The sequence below is a fragment of the Loxodonta africana genome, chromosome 1 (assembly GCF_030014295.1).
Source record: "Loxodonta africana isolate mLoxAfr1 chromosome 1, mLoxAfr1.hap2, whole genome shotgun sequence".
NCBI lineage: Eukaryota > Metazoa > Chordata > Mammalia > Proboscidea > Elephantidae > Loxodonta > Loxodonta africana.
In genome coordinates, this window is record NC_087342.1 from 123,056,020 (window position 1) to 123,076,741 (window position 20,722).

General features: G+C 35.6%; 1 protein-coding gene across 1 annotated transcript in view; it reads right to left on the reverse strand.

The window, feature by feature from the left end:
- The window catches only part of KHDRBS2 (KH RNA binding domain containing, signal transduction associated 2), a 638,752-nt gene that overhangs the window by 520,782 nt on the left and 97,248 nt on the right, over positions 1–20,722 (reverse strand). The window contains exon 2 of the mRNA XM_003404411.3: positions 13,570–13,697. Coding sequence (XP_003404459.1) covers positions 13,570–13,697 — 128 coding nt within the window. The remainder of the gene's footprint in view (positions 1–13,569; positions 13,698–20,722) is intronic.

Sequence of the window (20,722 nt, forward strand, 5' to 3'; positions counted from 1 at the left end):
ACCTGAAAAAACAAGTGAAACGAGTATATTTGTGACAAGCTGGGAGCCCTGAGCATCAAAGGCAAGCTTAGACAATGAACTGAGGGGCAGGAGGAGGAAGAGACCATTCAGAGGTGAAGAGGAGTTACCGGACCTAAATCGTGGGGAGACCTCAGGCACCATTCCTGGCGCAGCAGCAGCGGTGGTGGTGGCAGCGGCAGGCTGGTACTACTGTTCGGCTGCAGTTTCCTTAGGGAGAAGCAGCCAGCCACGCAGCCTACTTACACCTCCGGAACCTGAGTAGAATGGCGCTATCGGCAAAAGGTAAGTACTTGCATATATTTTACTGTACCTCCCCCACCCCCAAGCTGGCTTCAGCGGCTGAATCCCTTGGCCTGAGATAGACCCTAGTGAGCACCTAGAGCCATCTTCCAGGCCTTGGGGAAGGAAAAAATTTGCAATTGGGGGGAAAAGATAATTTGCTAGCTCCATTAACTAGGGGAGCTCAGGACAGAAGTGGCTCCTGTCCATGCATAAACTGTCTGTAGACCTTGAGCATCTTTCCGTTCTACATGGACCTGTGTGGGCCTATTTTGGGAGAATAGGCCCTTGTTGGCAAACTCCAACCATTTCAGCTGTGTGGCGGAGAGGTGGGTGTTTGACGTTTGACATTGTTTTGCCTATTAAACAAGGTCCTTACCTACTCACATCAGGGACCTAAGGACTGGTAGCTCCACTCAGGTCACCCAGCCACCCGTGACAAGGGTCCAAAGATAACTGGTACCCCCCAGTCCTTACAACCAAGAACTTTGGGTGCCCATGGTCCCTCTGCAGAACCCACCCACCAGCACGCTCTAGGGAACAGAGACACGTTTTCCTTAGGGACACTTTGGGATCAGTTCTCAGGCCCCTTCCTTGTTCAGAGAGTGACCCCCTGCTGCAATCAGATACCAGTATATACGCCAATCACCCCTGCCCCTCTAACACTGTAGGATAGAGCCTGTACCACAAACTTGATGATCAGCTACCTGGAAACCTGAGCTGAATTCATACAAGAAACCTGAATGGACTCCTAGACTGATATATCTGATAACAGCTCTAGCTGGCTGGGGACAGGACACCAGAGATCCAAAGGCGAAAATAATCAAGCTAGCTCACTCAAGCAACCCATACGGGCATAACAAAACAAAACAAAGCAAGCAGCTATGACACAGTAAGCGAGCATAAACTCACACAGTAAGTTATAGATGGCTTGGAGACAATAGTCAATATCAAGTCACATAAAGAAACAGGCCATGATCACCTCAACAGGCTCTCAAAACAAAGAATCCAGGTATCTTCTAGATGAAAGTGCATTCCTGGAATTGCCAGATGCAGAATACAAAAGTTTAATATACAGAACCCTTCAAGATATCAGGGAGGAAATGAGGCAATATGCAGAACAAGCCAAGGGACACACAGATAAAGCAACTGAAGAAATTAGAATGATTATTCAGGAACATAATGAAAAGTTTAATTAAACTTTTTTTTTTTTAATGAAAAGTTTAATAAGCTGGAAAAATCCATAGACAGACACCAACCAGAAATTCAGAAGATTAACAATAAAATTACAGGATCAGACAACTCAACAGAAAGTCAGAGGAGCAGAATTGAGCAACTAGAAGCTAGAATTTCTGGACTTGAAGATAAATCACTTGGCACTAATATATTCGAAGAAAAACCAAATAAAAGAATTAAAAAAAAATGAAGAAACCTTAAGAATCATGTGGGACTCTATCAAGGGAAATAACCTACAAGTGACTGGAGTACCAGAACCGGGAGGGATAACAGAAAATACAGAGAAAATTGTTGAAGATTTGTTGGCAGAAAACTTCCCTGATATTGTGAAAGACGAGAAGATATCTATCCAAGATGATCATTGAACTCCACATAAGGTAGATGTTAAAAGAAAGTCACCAAGACATATTATAATCAAACTTGCCAAAACCAAAGATAAAGAGAGAATTATAAGAGCAGCGAGGGATAAACGAAAAGTCACCTACAAATGAGAGCCAATAAGAATAAGCTCATACTACACGGCAGAAACCATGCAGGCAAGAAGGCAATGGGATGACATATTTTAAAAAATTGAAGGAAAAACACTGCCTGCCAAGAATCATATATCCATCAAAACTGGCTCTTAAATATGAAAGTGAAATTAAGGCATTTCCAGATAAACACAAGTTGAGGGAATTCATAAAAACCAAACCAAAACTACAAGAAATACTAAAGGGAGTTCTTTGGTTAGAAAATCAATAATATCAGGTATCAACCTAAGACTAGAACACTAGGCAGAGCAACCAGAACTCAACCCAGAGAGGGAAATCCAAAAAAACAAAGCAAGATTAAAAAAAAAAAAAAAAGCCCAAAACAGGGTAAGAGTAATGTTATTATATAAAAAATAAAAGAAGAAAACGTTAAAATAATAAACAGTAACTAAGAAATATATTCATACACCTTCCATATGGAGGGGAAGATATGGCGATAAAAAGAAATAAAAGTTAGGTTTAAATTTTGAAAACCAGTGGTAAATAATAAGATAACCACAAAGGAGACAAACTATCCTACTCATCAAAATAAAATACAGGGGATAAATACCGACTCAGCAGAAACAAAATCAACGACAACAAATATGAGGAAAGGACAATATATAAAGAAAATCTACTCAGCACACAAAATCAGGTGGGAAAAAGAAACTGTCAAAAATACACAAAAAATGATATCAAAATGATAACACTAAATTTTTACCTATCCATAATTACCCTGAATGTAAATGGACTAAATGCACCAATAAAGAGACAGAGAGTGGAAAAATGGATTAAAAAACAAGATCCGTCTATAAACTGCCTACAAGAGACACACCTTAGACTTAGACACAGAAACAAACTAAAACTCAAAGGATGGAAAAAAATATATCAAGCAAACAACAATAAAAAAAAGAACAGGAGTGGCAATATTAATTTCTGACAAAATAGACTTTAAAGTTAAATCCATCATAAAGGATAAGGAAGGACACTATATAATGATTCAAGGGACAATACACCAAGAAGATATAACCATATTAAATATTTATGCACCGAATGACAGGGCTGCAAGATACATAAAACAAACTCTATCAGCATTGAAAAGTCAGATAGACAGCTCCACAATAATAGTAGGAGACTTCAACACACCACTTTCGGTGAAAGACAGGACATCCAGAAAGAAGCTCAATAAAGACACGGAAGATCTAAATGCCACAATCAACCAACTTGACCTCATAGACATACACAGAACACTCCACCCAACGGCAACCAACTATACTTTCTTTTCTAGTGCACATGGAACGTGCTCTAAAATAGACCACATATTAGGTCATAAAGCAAGCCTTAGCAGAATCCAAAACATTGAAATATTACAAAGCATCTTCTCTGACCGTGAGGCCATAAAAGTGGAAATCAATAACAGGAAAAGCAGGGAAAAGAAATCAAACACTTGGAAACTGAACAATACCCTGCTCAAAAAAGACTGGATTATAGAAGATATTAAGGATGGAATAAAGAAATTCAGAGAATCCAATGAGAAAGAAAACACTTCTTAGAACCTTTTGGACACAGCAAAAGTGGTGCTCAGAGACCAATTTATATCAATAAGTGCACACATCCAAAAAGAAGAAAGGGCCAAAATCAAAGAATTATCCCTACAACTTGAACAAATAGAAAGAGAGCAACGGAAGAAACCCACAGGCACCAGAAGTAAACAAAGAATAAAAATTAGAGCTGAACTAAATGAAATAGAAAACAGAAAAACAATTCAAAGAATTAACAAGACAAAAAGCTGTTTTTCTGAAAAATCAACAAAACTGATAAACCACTGGCCAAACTGACAAAAGAAAAACAGGAGAGGAAGCAAATAACCCAAATAAGAAATAAGATGGGTGATATTACAACAGACCCAACTGAAATTAAAAGAATCATATCAGATTACTATGAAAAACTATACTCAAACAAATCTGAAAACCTAGAAGAAATGGATGAATTCCTAAAAACACACTGCCTACCTAAACTAACACAAACAGAGGTAGAACAACTAAATAGACCCATAACAAAAGAAGAGATTGAAGAGGTAATCAAAAAACTCCCAACAAAAAAAAAGCCCTGGTCTGCATGGCTTCACTGCAGAGTTCTACCAAACTTTCAGAGAAGAGTTCACACCACTACTACTAAAGGTATTTCAGATCATAGAAAAGGATGGAACACTACCAAACTCATTCTATGAAGCCACCATATCCCTGATACCAAAACCAGGTAAAGACACTACAAGAAAAGAAAATTCCAGACCTATATCCCTCAAGAATAAAAGGGAAACCCTCATGAATATAGATGCAAAAATCCTCAACAAAATTCTAGCCAATAGAATTCAACAACATATCAAAAAAATAATTCACCATGACCAACTGGGATTCATACCAGGTATGCAGGGATTTTTTTTTTTTTTTTTTAATGCAGGGATGGTTCAACATTAGAAAAACAATTAATGTAATCCACCACATAAATAAAATAAAAGACAAGAATCACATGATTTTATCAATTGATGCAGAAAAGGCATTTGACAAAGTTCAACATTCATTCATGATAAAAACTCTCAGCAAAATAGGAATACAAGGAAAATTCCTCAGCATAATAAAGGGCATTTATACAAAGCCAACAGCCAACATCACCCTAAATGGAGGGAGACTGAAAGCTTTCCCATTGAGATCGGGAACCAGACAAGGATGCCCTTTATCACCACTCTTATTCAACATTGTGCTGGAAGTCCTAGCCAGAGCAGTTAGACTAGATAAAGAAATAAATGGCATCCAGATTGGTAAGGAAGAAGTAAAAGTATCTCTATTTGCAGATGACATAATCTTATACACAGAAAACCCTAAGGAATCCTTCAGAAAACTACTGAAACTAATAGAAGAGTTCAGCAGAGTATCGGGACACAAGATAAACATACAAAAATCAGCTGGATTCCTCTACACCAACAAAAAGAGCATTGAAGAAGAAATCACCAAATCAATGCCATTCACAGTAGCCCCCAAGAAGATAAAATACTTAGGAATAAATCTTACCAGAGATGTAAAAGACTTATACAAAGAAAACTACAGTACACTTCTGCAAAAAACCAAAAGAGACTTACATAAGTGGAAGAACATACCTTGCTCGTGGATAGGAAGACTTAACATTGTGAAAATGTCTATTCTACCAAAAGCAATCTATACATTTAATGCAACTCCAATCCAAATCCCAATGACATTCTTTAATGAGATGGAGAAACAAATCACCAACTTCATGTGGAAGGGAAAGAGGCCCTGGATAAATAAGGCATTACTGAAAAAGATGAACAAAGTGGGAGGCCTTACTTTACCTATTATACTGCCACAGTAGTCAAAACAGCCTGCTACTGGTACAACAACAGATACATGGACCAATGGAACGGAATTGAAAATCCAGACATAAAACCATCCACATACGAGCAGTTGATATTTGACAAAGGCCCCAAAACAGTTAAATGGGGGGAAAGACAGTCTTCTTATCAAATGGTGCTGGCATAACTGGATATCCACCTGCAAAAATATGAAACAGGACCCATACCTCACTCCATGCACAAAAACTAACTCAAAATGGATCAAAGACCTAAATACAAAATCTAAAACGATAAAGATCATGGAAGAAAAAATAGGAACGTTAGGAGCCCTAATACACAGCATAAAGAGTATACAAAACATTATAAAGAATGCAGAAGAAAAACTAGATAACTGGGAACTCCTAAAAATCAAACACCTACGCTCATCCAAAGACTTCACCAAAAGAGTAAAAAGACTACCTACAGACTGGGAAAAAGTTTTTAGCTATGACGTTTCCGATCAGCGCCTGATTTCTAAAATCTACATGATACTGCAAAAACAACTGCAAAAAGACAAATAACCCAATTAAAAAATGGGTAAAAGATATGAATAGACACTTCACTAAAGAAGACATTCAAGTAGCTAACAGATATATGAGGAAATGTTCATGATCATCAGCCATTAGAGAAATGCAGATCAAAACTACAACGAGATTTCATCTCACTCCAACAATGCTGACATTAATCCAAAAAACACAAAATAATAAATGTTGGAGAGGCTGTGGAGGGATTGGAACACTTATACACTGCTGGTGGGAATGTCGAATGGTACAATCACTTTGGAAATCTATTTGGCGCACCCTTAAGAAGCTAGAAATAGAACTACCATATGATCCAGCAATCCCACTCCTTGGAATATATCCTAGAGAAATAAGAGCCTTCACACAAACAGACATATGCACTCCCATGTTTATCACAGCACTGTTTACATTAGCAAAATGATGGAAGCAGCCAAGGTGCCCATCAATGGATGAATGGATAAATAAATTATGGCATATTCACACAATGGAATTCTACGCATTGATAAAGAACAGTGAGGAATCTGTGAAACATTTCATACCATGGAGGAACCTGGAAGGCATTATGCTGAGTGAAATTAGTCAGTTGCAAAAGGACAAATATTGTATAAGACCACTATTATAAGAACTTGAGAAATAGTTTAAATTGAGAAGAAAACATTCTTTTGTGGTTATGAGGGGGGAGGGAGGGAGGGTGGGAGAGGAGCATTCACTAATTCCATCATAGATAAGAACTACATTAGGTGAAGGGAAAGACAGCACACAATACAGGGGAGGTCAGCACAACTGGACTAAACCAAAAGCAAAGAAGTTTCCTGAATAAACTGAATGCTTCGAAGGCCAGTGTAGCAGCGGCAGGGGTCTGGGGACCATGGTTTCAGGGGACATCTAAGTCAATTGACATAATAAAATCCATTAAGAAAACATTCTGCATTCCACTTTGAAGAGTGGTGTCTGGGGTCTTAAATGCTAGCAAGCAGCCATCTAAGATGCATCAATTGGTCTCAACCCACCCGGATCAAAGGAGAATGCAGAACACCAAGGACACAAGGCAATTATGAGCCCAGGAGACAGAAAGGGCCACATGAACCAGAGACTACATCAGCCTGAGGCCAGAACAACTAGATGGTGCCCAGCTACAACGGATGGCTGCCCTGAAAGGGAACACAACAGAGAACCCCTGAGGGAGCAGGACAGCAGTGGGATAAAAGACCCCAAATTCTCATCAGACTAGACTTAATGGTCTGACTGAGACTGGAAGGACCCCGGTGGTCATGGCTCCCAGACCTTCTGTTGGCCCAGGACAGGAACCATTTCCGAAGCCAACTCTTCACACGTGGATTGGACTGGACAATGGATTGAAGAGGGATGCTGGTGAGGAGTGAGCTTCTTGGATCAGGTGGACACTTGAGAATATGTTGGCATCTCCTGCCTGGAGTGGAGATGAGAGGGTGAGGGGGGTTAGAAGCTGGCGAAATGGACACAAAAAGAGAGAGTGGAGGGAGAGAGCGGGCTGTCTCATTAGGGGGAGAGCAAGATGTATATGGGTTTTTGTGTGAGAGACTGACTTGATAGGTAAACTTTCACTTAAAGCGCAATAAAAATTATTAAAAAAAAAAGTTGATTATAGTCAGGTCCTAACAATAATAAAGATCCCTAGTCACACAGGAGTTAAAAGCTTGCCTGCTAAACAAAAGGTTGGCAGTCTGAATCCACCAGCTACTCCTTGGAAACCCTACGGGGCAATTCTACTTTGTCCCATAGGGTCGCTATGATAAAGGGAAAAATAATCCCTTATTTTTTTTTTTTTTTTTTGTAGGGCAAGGAAGACTGCTATTAATTCTATATTGCTTTATGGTTTCCCGACAAAGTTCATTTTCTGCTAATCTCAGTAAGTTTAATGCTTAAATTTATATCAAATTCATCTGCTCCACATGTGAAGAAGCCCTTCGAAGTAAGTAATTAAATGGCAATCCCCTCATTGGTAATGTAGTGACTCTCAATTTTAATAGAGACCCATCCTTCTTCTTTGGTCTCTTAAAGATCAGTCTGGACAAAGAGCCAACTAACATTGTTACAACAAGAGAAATGGCAGAAAGGGCCCCTGTACTCCAATGGGTGTAGAGAAACTTACTCCAGGCTCACTGAATCGGCAAACAAACAAATGAATAACAAGCAAAGAATGGCAAAACTGTAGAGAGGGTGTGAGGTAGAAAATCATTTTGCTCCGGGGAGGTCCTTGACTGAGGATACCAGATTTGGACACATTTCAAGTGGCACTTACATTTTAATGATCCTTTTGAGGCGTTTTCCAGTTGGGAGTAAATGGGAAATTAAGAAGCAATCTTCCTATATGAGGTGGAAAAAATAACCTAAGGGAGAGGGAGAGAGAAAGCCAGAAAGCACCTGTGGTAGCAGAAGTCAACACATCACATCATTAAAAAGGCTTAAGATCCTCTAAGTGGTCCAGACACGGAGAAAAGAAGGAGAGACTGGGATTTCAGGCCATACAAGAAGATATTTTTTGAGGATGTGCTAAGCCCATAAAAAGGAATATGTGGACAGAAGCACACGTAATTCAGTTTGAGACAAAAAAGAAAAAATACAAAATAGAAAAATAATGTTTAAAGTATATGGGATGTGCATTAATTAAAAGAAAGGGTCATTAGAAAAGAAAGGTACTGAAAATAATACCATAGTAAATTTTGCTAGAAAAGAGGCTATTTCAGGTGCCATTCTACTGGAAAAAAAAAAAAAAAATGCAGTCTACAAGCACTTTGGAATTTTTTTTTTTCCTCCTTGGAAATGTGAATCTGGGTGTCATATTATTTTCCCAATTGAGATTTAAATTCATAACTAAGAGTCTGGAAAACTGATATGAGTGAAACTGAAATCATGAAGTCCATCCAATCCTCTCGTCCATTTCCATTAGAAAAATAAAAGTAGCACTACGCAGTGGTCCCTGGCAGAAAACAATAAAACAGGTTTAAATTGTCAGCTATAGAGTGGTTTCTGGGAAAATCACATTTGCCTGGTAAAACAGAGAAGGGTTCCCAAGATTACAAGTAGTAATGTTTGGCTCTAAAATGTGATCGTAGTTTCCACGTTGTGTAACTCTGGGTCTCCATTAAATAATTCTAAATAATCTGATAACCACCTAGAAAGTCAGAAAAACAACACTCATCAAGGATTTGGATTGGAGTATTTCGTCTTCAGAAGTACTCAAGAAGAAAACACAAGCTGCATGCGAGGACACGCCAGGCTGCGGTCGCGGATGAGGTGACCATTTCCAACCAGGCACAGAAGGTAGCCCCTCTCTCTAGGGCTGAGCAGACTAAGAAGAAATAGAGAGCAAGTGAAATGTTTCTGAACATATTTCGGAACTTTAATTTTCTGCATTAATCTACATAAGGAATTGATTTGAAAAGCAACACAGGGGAACGTGGCTGCGTTTGATCTTAAAATGGGCCAAATTTGGGGCAGATTGACACTCCCGGCAATATATTGCTTTAAAAAGTTGGCAGTAACTGAAGTTGAGCAATAAAAAATAGGCTTTGGGGTGAATTTAATTGAAGAAAAGGTCTGATATATTTCAAAGGATTCTGAAAGCAAAATCAAAAAGATATTTTTAAAAGGCCTGGAGAGGTTGACTTGCCCAGGTGGACAAATAGGTACAAGTATCAAGTAGCAAGACACCCTCTCTTGCAAACGCAAGCAGAACTTTTGTCATCCCTCAAGGCTCTCTCCATTTTCCCAGTTCGTGACTGGCAATCCGTGTTCCTGTCTAGCACAGGAACGCAGATTCAGCTAACTATGGATACCTTTGTTTCTTAGGCCCTGTTGCTACACAAGAAAATATGGAATTCTTCACATTCCTCCAAGGATGAATATTGTCTTCATTAAAATCAAATTTATTCCCCCAGCTATGTTTCTATTCCTTTTTATATGTGTATGTAATAGCTTATTCTATTAACACTAAATCATGGTGCAGTCTTTTTTTAATACATTTTAAACAGCAACTACTCTCAATATGCGTAGTTCCAAAACTCCAATTAACTCAGTGACCGTGGAGTCAATTCCAACTCATGGTGACCCCAAGCATGTCAGAGAAGAACTGTGCTCCACGGGGTTTTTCAGTGGCGGAGTTTTCAGAAATAGATTGGCAAGCCTTTCTTCTGAGGTAGCTCTGGGCGGACTCAAACCTCCAACCTTTTGGTTAGCAGCTAAGTGTGTTAACCAGTTGTAGCACCCAGAGACTCCTCCAAAACTATGGACTACTCAATTTAAGAAGCCATGAACAAGTTTACATGCCATTGACAATAACAAAGTTATGACCACTGTCTGACTGACAGACACTATGACTATGTTTGCCAGATGGAGATGTTAAAATGTGAAAAAAATAATTGTGTCTCAGACTCTATGAAATACAGTATATATGTGTTAGGGAGAAAGACATAGCATTAAAGATGATGCGTGGTTCTCCTGGGCCTTCTGCACATACGTCTTGGGAACATGTGGACACATATTAACTCCTTGGAAGCCTGACTATCAAGAAATAATTACACTGATTCTGAGAAATTTACAAATGCCAAAAACAGATGTACAATATTCACTTTCTTTGTCACAAAAATATTAAAAATGAGTAAGACAAATGTGCATTAAAATCATTTAATAATACAGCATATTTCCCCAGAACTAAATCATTAAACATAAAGTGCCAAGAGATAGAGAAATCATTCTTATACTCTTCAATAGTATTCTCATAATTTTCATAATTTAAAATGTTAAACTTCTTTCAATTCCTTACAGTACTCAACCGAGTCAGCAAATTAACTTGAAATTGGAGACTAAGTAAACCAAAATCTTTCCAAAAAAGGCCATGTGATAAAATCATTTCCCCAAGAATTCCCACAGTCATGTATTGCTCGTTGTCATCACGACATTAATGACTGGTTCAAAAAGACAGGAGGCGTCAACAGGAGGGGTAGCTCTGAGAGAAAGATGTAAAAAGCAGGCCTTTCACCAGTGTACCCCTCTGATGGATAAATCACTCCACATTTTTATTATAAAAGATTCAACTGTAAATCCATAAATATAGTTAGGGTTGGCTTGATAACTCGTACCACACCACACCACATTATTTTATTGATCACAAATGTACATCAAACATGGCTCAAATTTAGGGGTCATAATCTTAACCCCACCTATACTTTTGTGAGAAGTAGGCAATTATCATTCTGCAGGTAAGAATCATCACCATTTTTATAATAAAATACGGTTGACTGTCAAAGACTGATTATAATTTTATTGCTATACTAGAGAAACACGAAAAAACCACTGTGAGTCAACTTGATAAATGATTCTGACCAGTTTCTCAGTATTACCCTCTTTTTCTGTAAAAGGGTGCTACAGTTCCCTTATGTGTGATAACTAGAAGTATGAAAAGGACACCCCTTTGAAAATAAAGCAGTTTGGCATTCTATTCATCAAATAAAGAAAGGATAAATGTTCTAAAACATGCCTTGTACTTTGAGAATATTTCACAAAGCAACTGACTAATCATTACGAGCTATCCTTTTTCACATTATTCCATGTTTTACATGAAAAAGCAATATAAATATGTGAGTATGATCTGTCAGGTTAAAAATATAAAAGATGAAGGATCTAAATAACAGCAACCTCACTAAAGATAAACTATATAGCAAACATATGACCTTGAGTAATTCATAAGTCCATAGTTATCTCATCTGTAAAATACAAGGTTTATATATTTTGTGATTTATAAAATTAGCCCCAGCTGAAGCATTCTATGACTCTAAAAACTCTTAGAGATTCAATTTGCTTGTGACTCATGATTTTCTTCAGTAATAAAGAGAAGTAATGTTATTTGACCTTCCTATTTTTTATAAATTATGAAATAAAACCTCACACATAATATTTGACACCATGTAATATTATCTATTCCTGTCTCTATATTCAGCATTATGGACCAAATATAGATTCTTTTAATATTCAGCATAAAACCACTCACACTCTCACTTAAAGAGGAATCAGGACTTTACATGCCTTTCGTACTTTGCCAGCTGAATTTCGTCAGAGACCCAGAGGTGTACTTTATTTTAGAAGCAGACATCAAGTCTGTCATTGGTTCTCCTATATCCAAAGGATAAACAAGTGTTATTTTGAGAAACGGGATCAGGTTATATCATATTTGAATATCTACATGATTTAAGGAAATAACTTTCTACCCCAGGCTATAATTGGTTAATTAACTACATTCTTTGAAAAAGGACATATTTTTCTTAATTTCCTAGCATACTTATTATGCAAAAATATTCTATTAGTATTTGTGATATTTATAAGACCATGATTATAAAGTAAATCTAATAAAGTTTAATAAAAATATATATACCTACTGTATGAATGAACCTTTCTTGTAAATCTAGCTTAAAAGAAAAAAAGCCCCAAATCTTTCATGCAACACAAGGAACCTCATCTGAAAGTTAATTTTATATTTTGGTGGGCTACAAGAATTTTATGCCTGTTTGAAGAATTATAAGCACAACATTCTACTTAATTATAATTTCTAAAACTTATGTTAGAAGACAATTGGCTAACTATAGCATTTATTTCTATAATCTGGATTATTAGGATAATTACACGGTCTTTGCTTTAGTTACACTCTTTAAAAAGTAAATTATCAGCTTGAATTTTTGAATTTCCATGTGTAGCTTCTTTCATTTGTTTGGAAAAAAAAGAAAAGAAGCCCTTTTTCACACTGGAATTTATGACTATTACTGATAAAAGCATACAAATGAATGTTGTATTTTAAAATCAACACTCCTGGTGATATGAATGTCATATGACAACAAAATGCCTAGCAAAAAAAGTAGTTTAAGAGGGATGTTATTACACTAAGAACAATATCATAATTGCTTTCATAAATCAAATACAAATACAGAAGGCTAGAGGTTATAATCCAAGAGTCTAATAAAGACGATGTTGTTTTCCTGGATATAATAATTCCTTCCCCATTGACTAATACTACATATTTTATATCCCTAATTCTACTCCTTTTATAATAAGACTACACAGTTTAATGGGAACCAAAGCAAAATTGAGTGTCCACATGTGAACAAACTGGTGAATCATTTCTACATTAAAAAAATGATTTAAATATCTAATAATGCTTCTCATGTTCCTATAACAAAAATGCTAGAGCCTTCGGTTGAAAATTATCCTCACGATTATATTTTTGGACAGTTTTCCTTCCCCTATGCATTATCATTTAAAACTTTCTTATATATATACTTATATAATGAAGCTTTTGTCCTCTTTTTCCTCAGTCCTCAATAAGATGGATTGACACAGTGGCTGCAATAATGGGCTCAAACATAACAATGGTTGTGAGGAGGCACAGAACCAGGCAGTGTTTCGTTGTGTTGTACAGAGGGTCACTATGAGTTAGGGCTGACTTGACGGCACCTAACAACAGCAGCATAATGAAGCTTTAAATATTTATTTTATAAAAACAGTGGTTAAAATACCAACTCTTATTTTTTATCATTTTGTTCTTAATTCTATGAGAACATATATGCAGTACCTTTGGATATTGTTTGACAGGGATCAATACTCTTTCTGAGAGCTTTATGTTTTTGTTGCTGATGACATCAAGATATTTCTTTTCTTCATCTTCCTTTTTTCCATCAGAACCTTGAAATTTTTCAATTTCTAAAAAGAAAAAAATCACAAGAGAAAAAAACAGTAAGTGAAGTGAAAAAACAAATCATCATAAATATGTTCATTGTTCTTATTAATTACTCCCCTTCTTAAATAAGGTTTTGAAGAATCTTGATGAAAGAATTCAAACAGCATCTTATTAACAGCTATGTGAATGCTGCTACTTTATATAAGCTGATCTCTGTCAACTAAAATTAAAAAGTGATAAGTAAAGAGTTAACTGCATCCTCTGTGAAACAAAAGCTGCATTTAGTTACTTTTTAACATCTTCAAACAAAATAAAAAGAAGAATATGTACTTTGACTATTTAATATATCTGAGCAAGCATAACTAGGAGCAATGAACAGAAAAAATATATATCATAAGGTTATGTTTTATTTTTACCAGAATCGTTCTTAAAAAAATAATTAAAAACAGTAATCATTCAATTATCTGAAACACAACAGTAAACAGAAATATGACATTTTATATTTAACCAAATTTAGAGGTAGTTAAAAAAGAAAAGTCATAGCAAGGATTAAATTAAATCTGTAAATGCCATCTTTCATATTCATAAACATGAAATTATCTGTTTAGATGTTTGAGAGGAATTGATTTTGCCCTATGAGAATAGTCCCTAAATTGAATATTTTTGAGAAAATACAGTCGTTCCCTCAGAATCCACGAAGGATTAGTCCCAAAACCTCCAGGAATACTAAAATCTGCATATGCTCAAGTGCCTTATACAAAAATAGTGGTAGTATTTGCATATAAACTATGCACATCCGCCTGTATACTTTATCTCTACATTACCTAATACAACGTAAATGCTATGTTAATAGTTGTTATACTGTATTGTTTAGGGAATAATGAGAAGAAAAAAATGTACTGAGTGTCTGTACACGTTCAGTACAGATGAAACCATCTTAGGCCTAACTACATAGTACATGTCAGCAGCAATGTAACATTTTCTTTCTTTCAACGCTTACAGATTGCTTTTGTTTAATGACCTGAAAGAGAAATACATAGACTGAAACACAGAACTTGAATGCAGCAATTTCAAGTTTTGCTTTTTGGAATTTTTTTTTTTTTTTTTGCAAATATTTTGGATCCACAGATGCAGAATCCTTGCATATAAAGAGCCAACTGTATATACTTATTCCTATATTAATTTTTAACATTTATTCAATAAATATATTTAAACCTCTGTTATGTGCAATCTACATTTCTAGGCACAGCGTTTAAAATAGAAAACGTCTCTAGGTTTGTGACATCTATATTCTGTGGAGAAAATGAACAATTAGAAAATGAATATGTACACATATACAATAATACATACATATTTATTTGCATGGGTAGATTATATACACAATTAAACTATTAGGAATAGAAAACAGAGTAGGGTCAAGGGATGGGGCCATTACTTTAGATTACAGTGTGATGTTAGAACAGTGACCTGGATGATGAGAAAAGTAATCCATAAGAAGACCTAGAATTTTACAGCCTGATGGAAAAACAGCTTGATTTGCCTTGGGAATAGTAAGAACCAAGAAAGCCTATGGGGCCGAAGAATAGTGAGTATAGAAGAGAAGTTGCATAGGTGGTTACAGGACAGATCATGAAAGGCCTTGTAGGCCACAGGAGGTTTCCTGCTTTTTACTGTGAGTATACTAATTTTTTTTTTTTTTTTTTATACTAAAAAGCCACTGGGGAGTTTTAAGTGAGAAAAAGGGGTAGATATATCTGATCTTTAATTGTACAGATAACTTTGGGCAAGCAAACAAGGAAACCAACTTATATTTGTCTAGATGAGAAATGAGGTCGATTTGTACTAACATTGTATAAATGGAGCCCTGGTGGCACGGTGGTTAAAAGCTTGGCTACTAACCAAAACGCTGGCAGTTCAAATCCACCAGCGCTCCTTGGAAACCCTATGGGGCAGTTCTAGTCTGTCCTATAGGGTAGCTATGAGTTGGAGTTGACTCGTTAGCAACAGGTTTGTTTGTTTTTCATTTTGGTTGGTTAACTGGAGATGGTGAGAAGAATGTGTGTAACTATAGTCACTTGACAGAATTCACTATATGAAGTACATTTTGAAAAATTACTGAAAATTTTATTTTACTAATTTCCTGTATGTCTACTAAAAAAAAAAAAAAATCCATTGCCATTGATTCGATTATCACTCATAGCGACCCTACAGGACAGGCCGGAACTGCCCCATAGGGTTTCCAATAACAGCTGGTAGATTCAAACTGCCAACCTTTTGGTCAGCAGTCATAGCTCTTAACCACTGTCTACTGGGCAGCTATTATTACCATAAAATCACTCGCAAATATTTCATCCCTCCTTGTCCTTGACCAATTCTATTGATTTAGAATACTGCCTAAATTAAGATATGAATGTGACAGTTTTTTTTAGTTTTGTTATGGATGGAACAAAAATGCTTCTGTTTCTGTTATTTTGGAGTAGAGAGAAGGTGGTGGTTATGTGACATCTTGTTGTTGTTGTTGTTAGCTGCTGTGGACCAGGCCCCCAACTCATGGTGATGCCATACATAATGGCACCATGCACAATGGAATGAAACACTGCCCAGTCCTGCACCATCTCCATGACGAGTTGTGGATCTGACCATTGTGGTCCATAGGGTTTTCACTGGATGAGTTTTTGGAAGTAGATCACCAAGCCTTTCTTCCTAGTCAGTTTCTTAGTCTGGAGGCTCCTCTGAAACCTATTTAGCATCATAACAACATGCAAGCCTCCACTGACAGATGAGTGGTGGCTGCACATGAGGTGGATTCCTAGTTTATATTAATTTAAATTGATTTCGAAACAATTATTTTTAAAGGTCTGACTACTGCAAAAAGTAAAAAGAATAATACCTTGGTTTGAATAGATTAATTCTTTCTTACTTTATTTTTGTCTAGCATCTTTCCGAAAACGATTTTATAAAATCTTTATAACATTTCAGGTAGTAATCTCTTAGCATATTATTTAGTTGATCTGTGCAAAATTTAAAGCAATTTGTTTTAAGTAGTAACACATCACTCATTCAGATTATGCCTGAATGAAAGCTATACTGTGTAATTTCCACCAAGCTATTTATAAGCATTTTATCAGTTATATGCTAAAATTTCCCTAAGGGCAAGTATATTAAAATAACTTGAACTGCTGAAAATAAGTTATATCTAATACATTTATTATTTCTACTTAGTATGATGACATCAGATTCTTATTTTCCCATTCCAAATTATTAACAAGTCACTTTGATTTACTGAACGACACTCTCTATTAAGGCCTTTCAATCCGTTATATAATCATTACATACAGAACACTGACAACTGTGAAGGAAGAATATGTGTTACATCCTCTGGTACTGACAATGCACTTCTGATCACTGCCCTCTGGGTACATATGTCTACCTAAGATGGTACCCCCTAGCTTATAGAGGAGATTGTAATGTAAGACAAACTGAAGAAGCCAACTGAATTCCCAATCTATTATATGTCTGGCTTCTTCCTTGTCACCTTCTCATAAAAAGAAATAGAATTTGTCTGATATTATTTGTTCTTCACAAAACTACGATCTTAGGTCTTTTTAGACGTTTGCAATTTGATCAACCAATGATTAATTTCAGTAACTCTCCTACCATTGAAATGAGGATGAGTGAAATATCATTTCCAATGCTTCTTCTGTTCATGTCTACTGTTTTAAATTTTTTGGTATTTCATTTGCCCTTCTGATACTTTTAGGTAGTTATCTTGTCTTCCTTGACATATCTACATGACTAATACTTCAGTAATTGCATTTGTCAACTGCATAGTCACAGAAGAGTATATTCCAAACTTGCTTGGTTTTACCAGGGGAACCAATTCACACGGCACCTTTCCTACTTTCATTTTTAGTTTAAAATTACTCTTTTCTTATTTCATAGTTAATGTGTGTTCTTTGTGGACTACTTAGAAAATCAGATATTCTCTAAAAAATGAAAGGCACCCATAATATTATCACCAAGCTGTAATCACTGAATTGTTTAGTAGAGAAGCATCAAGTCTTTTTTCTATACTTTGAAAAATATATTCTCTATTTAAATTTGGCTGCCATATCATTGGGAAACATCTTCAGTCTATCACAGCAGGTTTATCTTTTGTTAAAAAAAAAACAAAAACTAAATGACACACATTTTAGTATTTTCTGTCCTCTTTTCTCTATTTATTAATTCACATATTCAATCAAGAATTTATTTATGCATTCAACTGCATTGTCAGTGGCTCAGAAGCCCTGGTGGTGCAGTGGCCAAAGCACTCAATTGCTAACCTAAAGGTTGATGGTTTGAACTCACCAGCTGCTTCATGGGAGAAAGATGTGGCAGTCTGCTCCTGTAAAAATGTATAGCCTTGGAAACCCTTTGGGGCAGTTCTACTCTATCCTATAGGGTCACTAGCAGTCAAAATCAATTTGACGGCAATGGGTTTGGTTTTGGTTTTTATCACCACAGTGCAATCATGATGTAGAGATTATAACACAGCCAAATTTTGGTGAAGCCTGCATTCACCTTGCACCACCTCACCCATCAGTTCAAGTAGGATGGAGACTATAGTGAGAAGGTAGTTTGGAGAAAATTTATGTCTGCTCTTACTTTACCTCCACTCCATTTTCCTTATGGCCAAATAATTTTATTAATTCTCCTCTTTCTTGGTCTGTTAGTTTTGAAAGGCTTTTTCATTTGCACATTTAACTAATTCATTTTCTTTTTAAATTTTTATTAATAAAAAATTTAATGTCATGAATGTTCATTGGAAAACTTCTTTAGATGTATTTCATATATTCTGACTAGTTGTAATTTCATTTTGTTATCACTAAAGAGTTGTTTAATAGCAATTTAAAACATTTTCAGGTGGCGATCCTTTTTTTGTCACTAATTTCTTTTTTAACTTCTTTGTTTTGTGTTTTTGGCTAATCTTTTTATTAGTGTTTATGAAGATTCTATGAAAAGAGTGAATATTTTCTATTGTTAGTGTTAAGAGTTAGATATATAAGTCTAAGAGATTATCTTTTCCCCCTACTGGATCCATCTTAGAATAAAAGAGGTGTGTGAGAATTTCTTGAAATATGCATACAAGGGCAGAATTTTGGTTCACAAGATATGCATATACTTAAGAGACTAAACTGCTGTTTTACTCTATTAAATAAATATACCAGGTATGTTCCCACAGAGAATGAGTTTTCCTATGACTTCCATTTTGAATCTCACCTAATTCCCTTATTTAAACAGAGAAGCTAGATAACAAAAGAAAAACAACAACAGAACCCCCCAAAATAGCCTCACAATCTCAGTGGCAAATTATCTACAGGAACTCCAAGAAAAAAAAAAAAAAAAAAGTTTCCCAAAACATTGACAACAGCAGGAACTCTGCTAGTCCCATGTGGGTAAGCAATTGTGAAAGAGTGTGAAATAAAGAAAAAGGAGCATTCTGATGGTGTGTAAAATTTTAAAACAGAAATTTCAAGCAAGTACTTATGTCTAAAGCAGGGATGACCTCTAAAGTAAAATCCTCAACAAGATGATCTGAGAAAACCTGTGAAATTGGGACAAAACTACACAAGTTCTAATTTATGAGTGATTATAAAGTAGACCATGGAAATCCTCTAATAGTGTAAGGAAAGAGTTGAATGTACTAAGGTTGCCCAAATACTCCAAAATCTCAGAAAGCAAAAACAACAAGAGAAATTACCTTCTCTCAGAATAAACACCCTCCTGTGGTGGTTGTAGTGGTGGTTGTAGTGGGGGCTGCTTCAAGAAAAGCCCTAAAAGAGTATGAAGTGAGGAAACTACACTAGCTAAATATTCAATTCCCTCAAAAATTTCTCATGTAAACATAAAGAGATGCAGATTTTGCTGCACCTCATACAAATATATTATAAGAAAATAAAAAATAAATAACTAAATTGAATGTATTGACAAATAATGAAAAGAGAAGAGAAATATATGGTCATAAAAAGGATAAGTACTAAAATATAATATTAAAATGAACTTAAAAAAGGAGAATTACAAATTGTGAAGGAACAGCATATCAGAAATAGAAAAAAAACTTGGATAAGAAGAAGCTAAATTAGAGATGAAATTAAAAAGAACTGCCAGAGTTCAAGAATGAAATAGAAAAAAATATATTTAAGAAATTAAGGATAAGATAGAAGTATAACAAGGCTAAAGAGAAAAAAGAAAAGAAATAGTAATAAAGGAAGAAAACAAGAATTACAATAAAATCAAAAAGAAATTATAAAATAAAAAGTTTTGAAACAACAGATATTGGGGACAGGCAAAGAAGATCCAATATTTGTATAACTGGAGTTCCAGCAGATTAAAAACTAAAGAAACTCTAAAAAGTTTAATTTGAGAAAATGTTTATTTAGAAAACTTGAATTAGTAAATAAAAGAACTATATGATAATGTGACATGAACTGAGTAGTGTGATTAGCTCTAATCTGAGCTAGGAGGAGAGGGAAAGGAAGGAGGGAAGAGAGGTGTAAAGAGTAAGACAATAATCACATAGATGAAAGTTAATTACTACAGAATAATTAGTATAACAGTTACAGATAGTAGTTAAAAACTACAGCAAAAGAGGTTAAAAGCTGCCTCAGTTACACACCTGAAAATGAGGAAAATAACAGCATGAAAATCTTGGTGGTGTTATCAGGATTAAATAAGTTAATATAAGTAATGTGCCTAGAAGAGTGTCTGGAAAAAGTGTTTTGTTTTATTATTATTATCATTATTATTATATTAAACTAAAGGAACAAGTGACTTTTGAACTGGAGCCATGAGGGGAAATTTCACTGAAGAATGAGTCAGGAACTGATCACTAGATTAAGATAAGGATTATAGAGAAATGGAAGATTTGATTGGCTATCCTGAGGGTCATACCATATAATTCTTGTTTAGCAAGAATGGTCTTCATCTTGCTGATAATTTAAATAAAATACATTCAATGTCTGCCCTATATTTATACTTTAGTATATTCTATCAAATCAAGCATAAA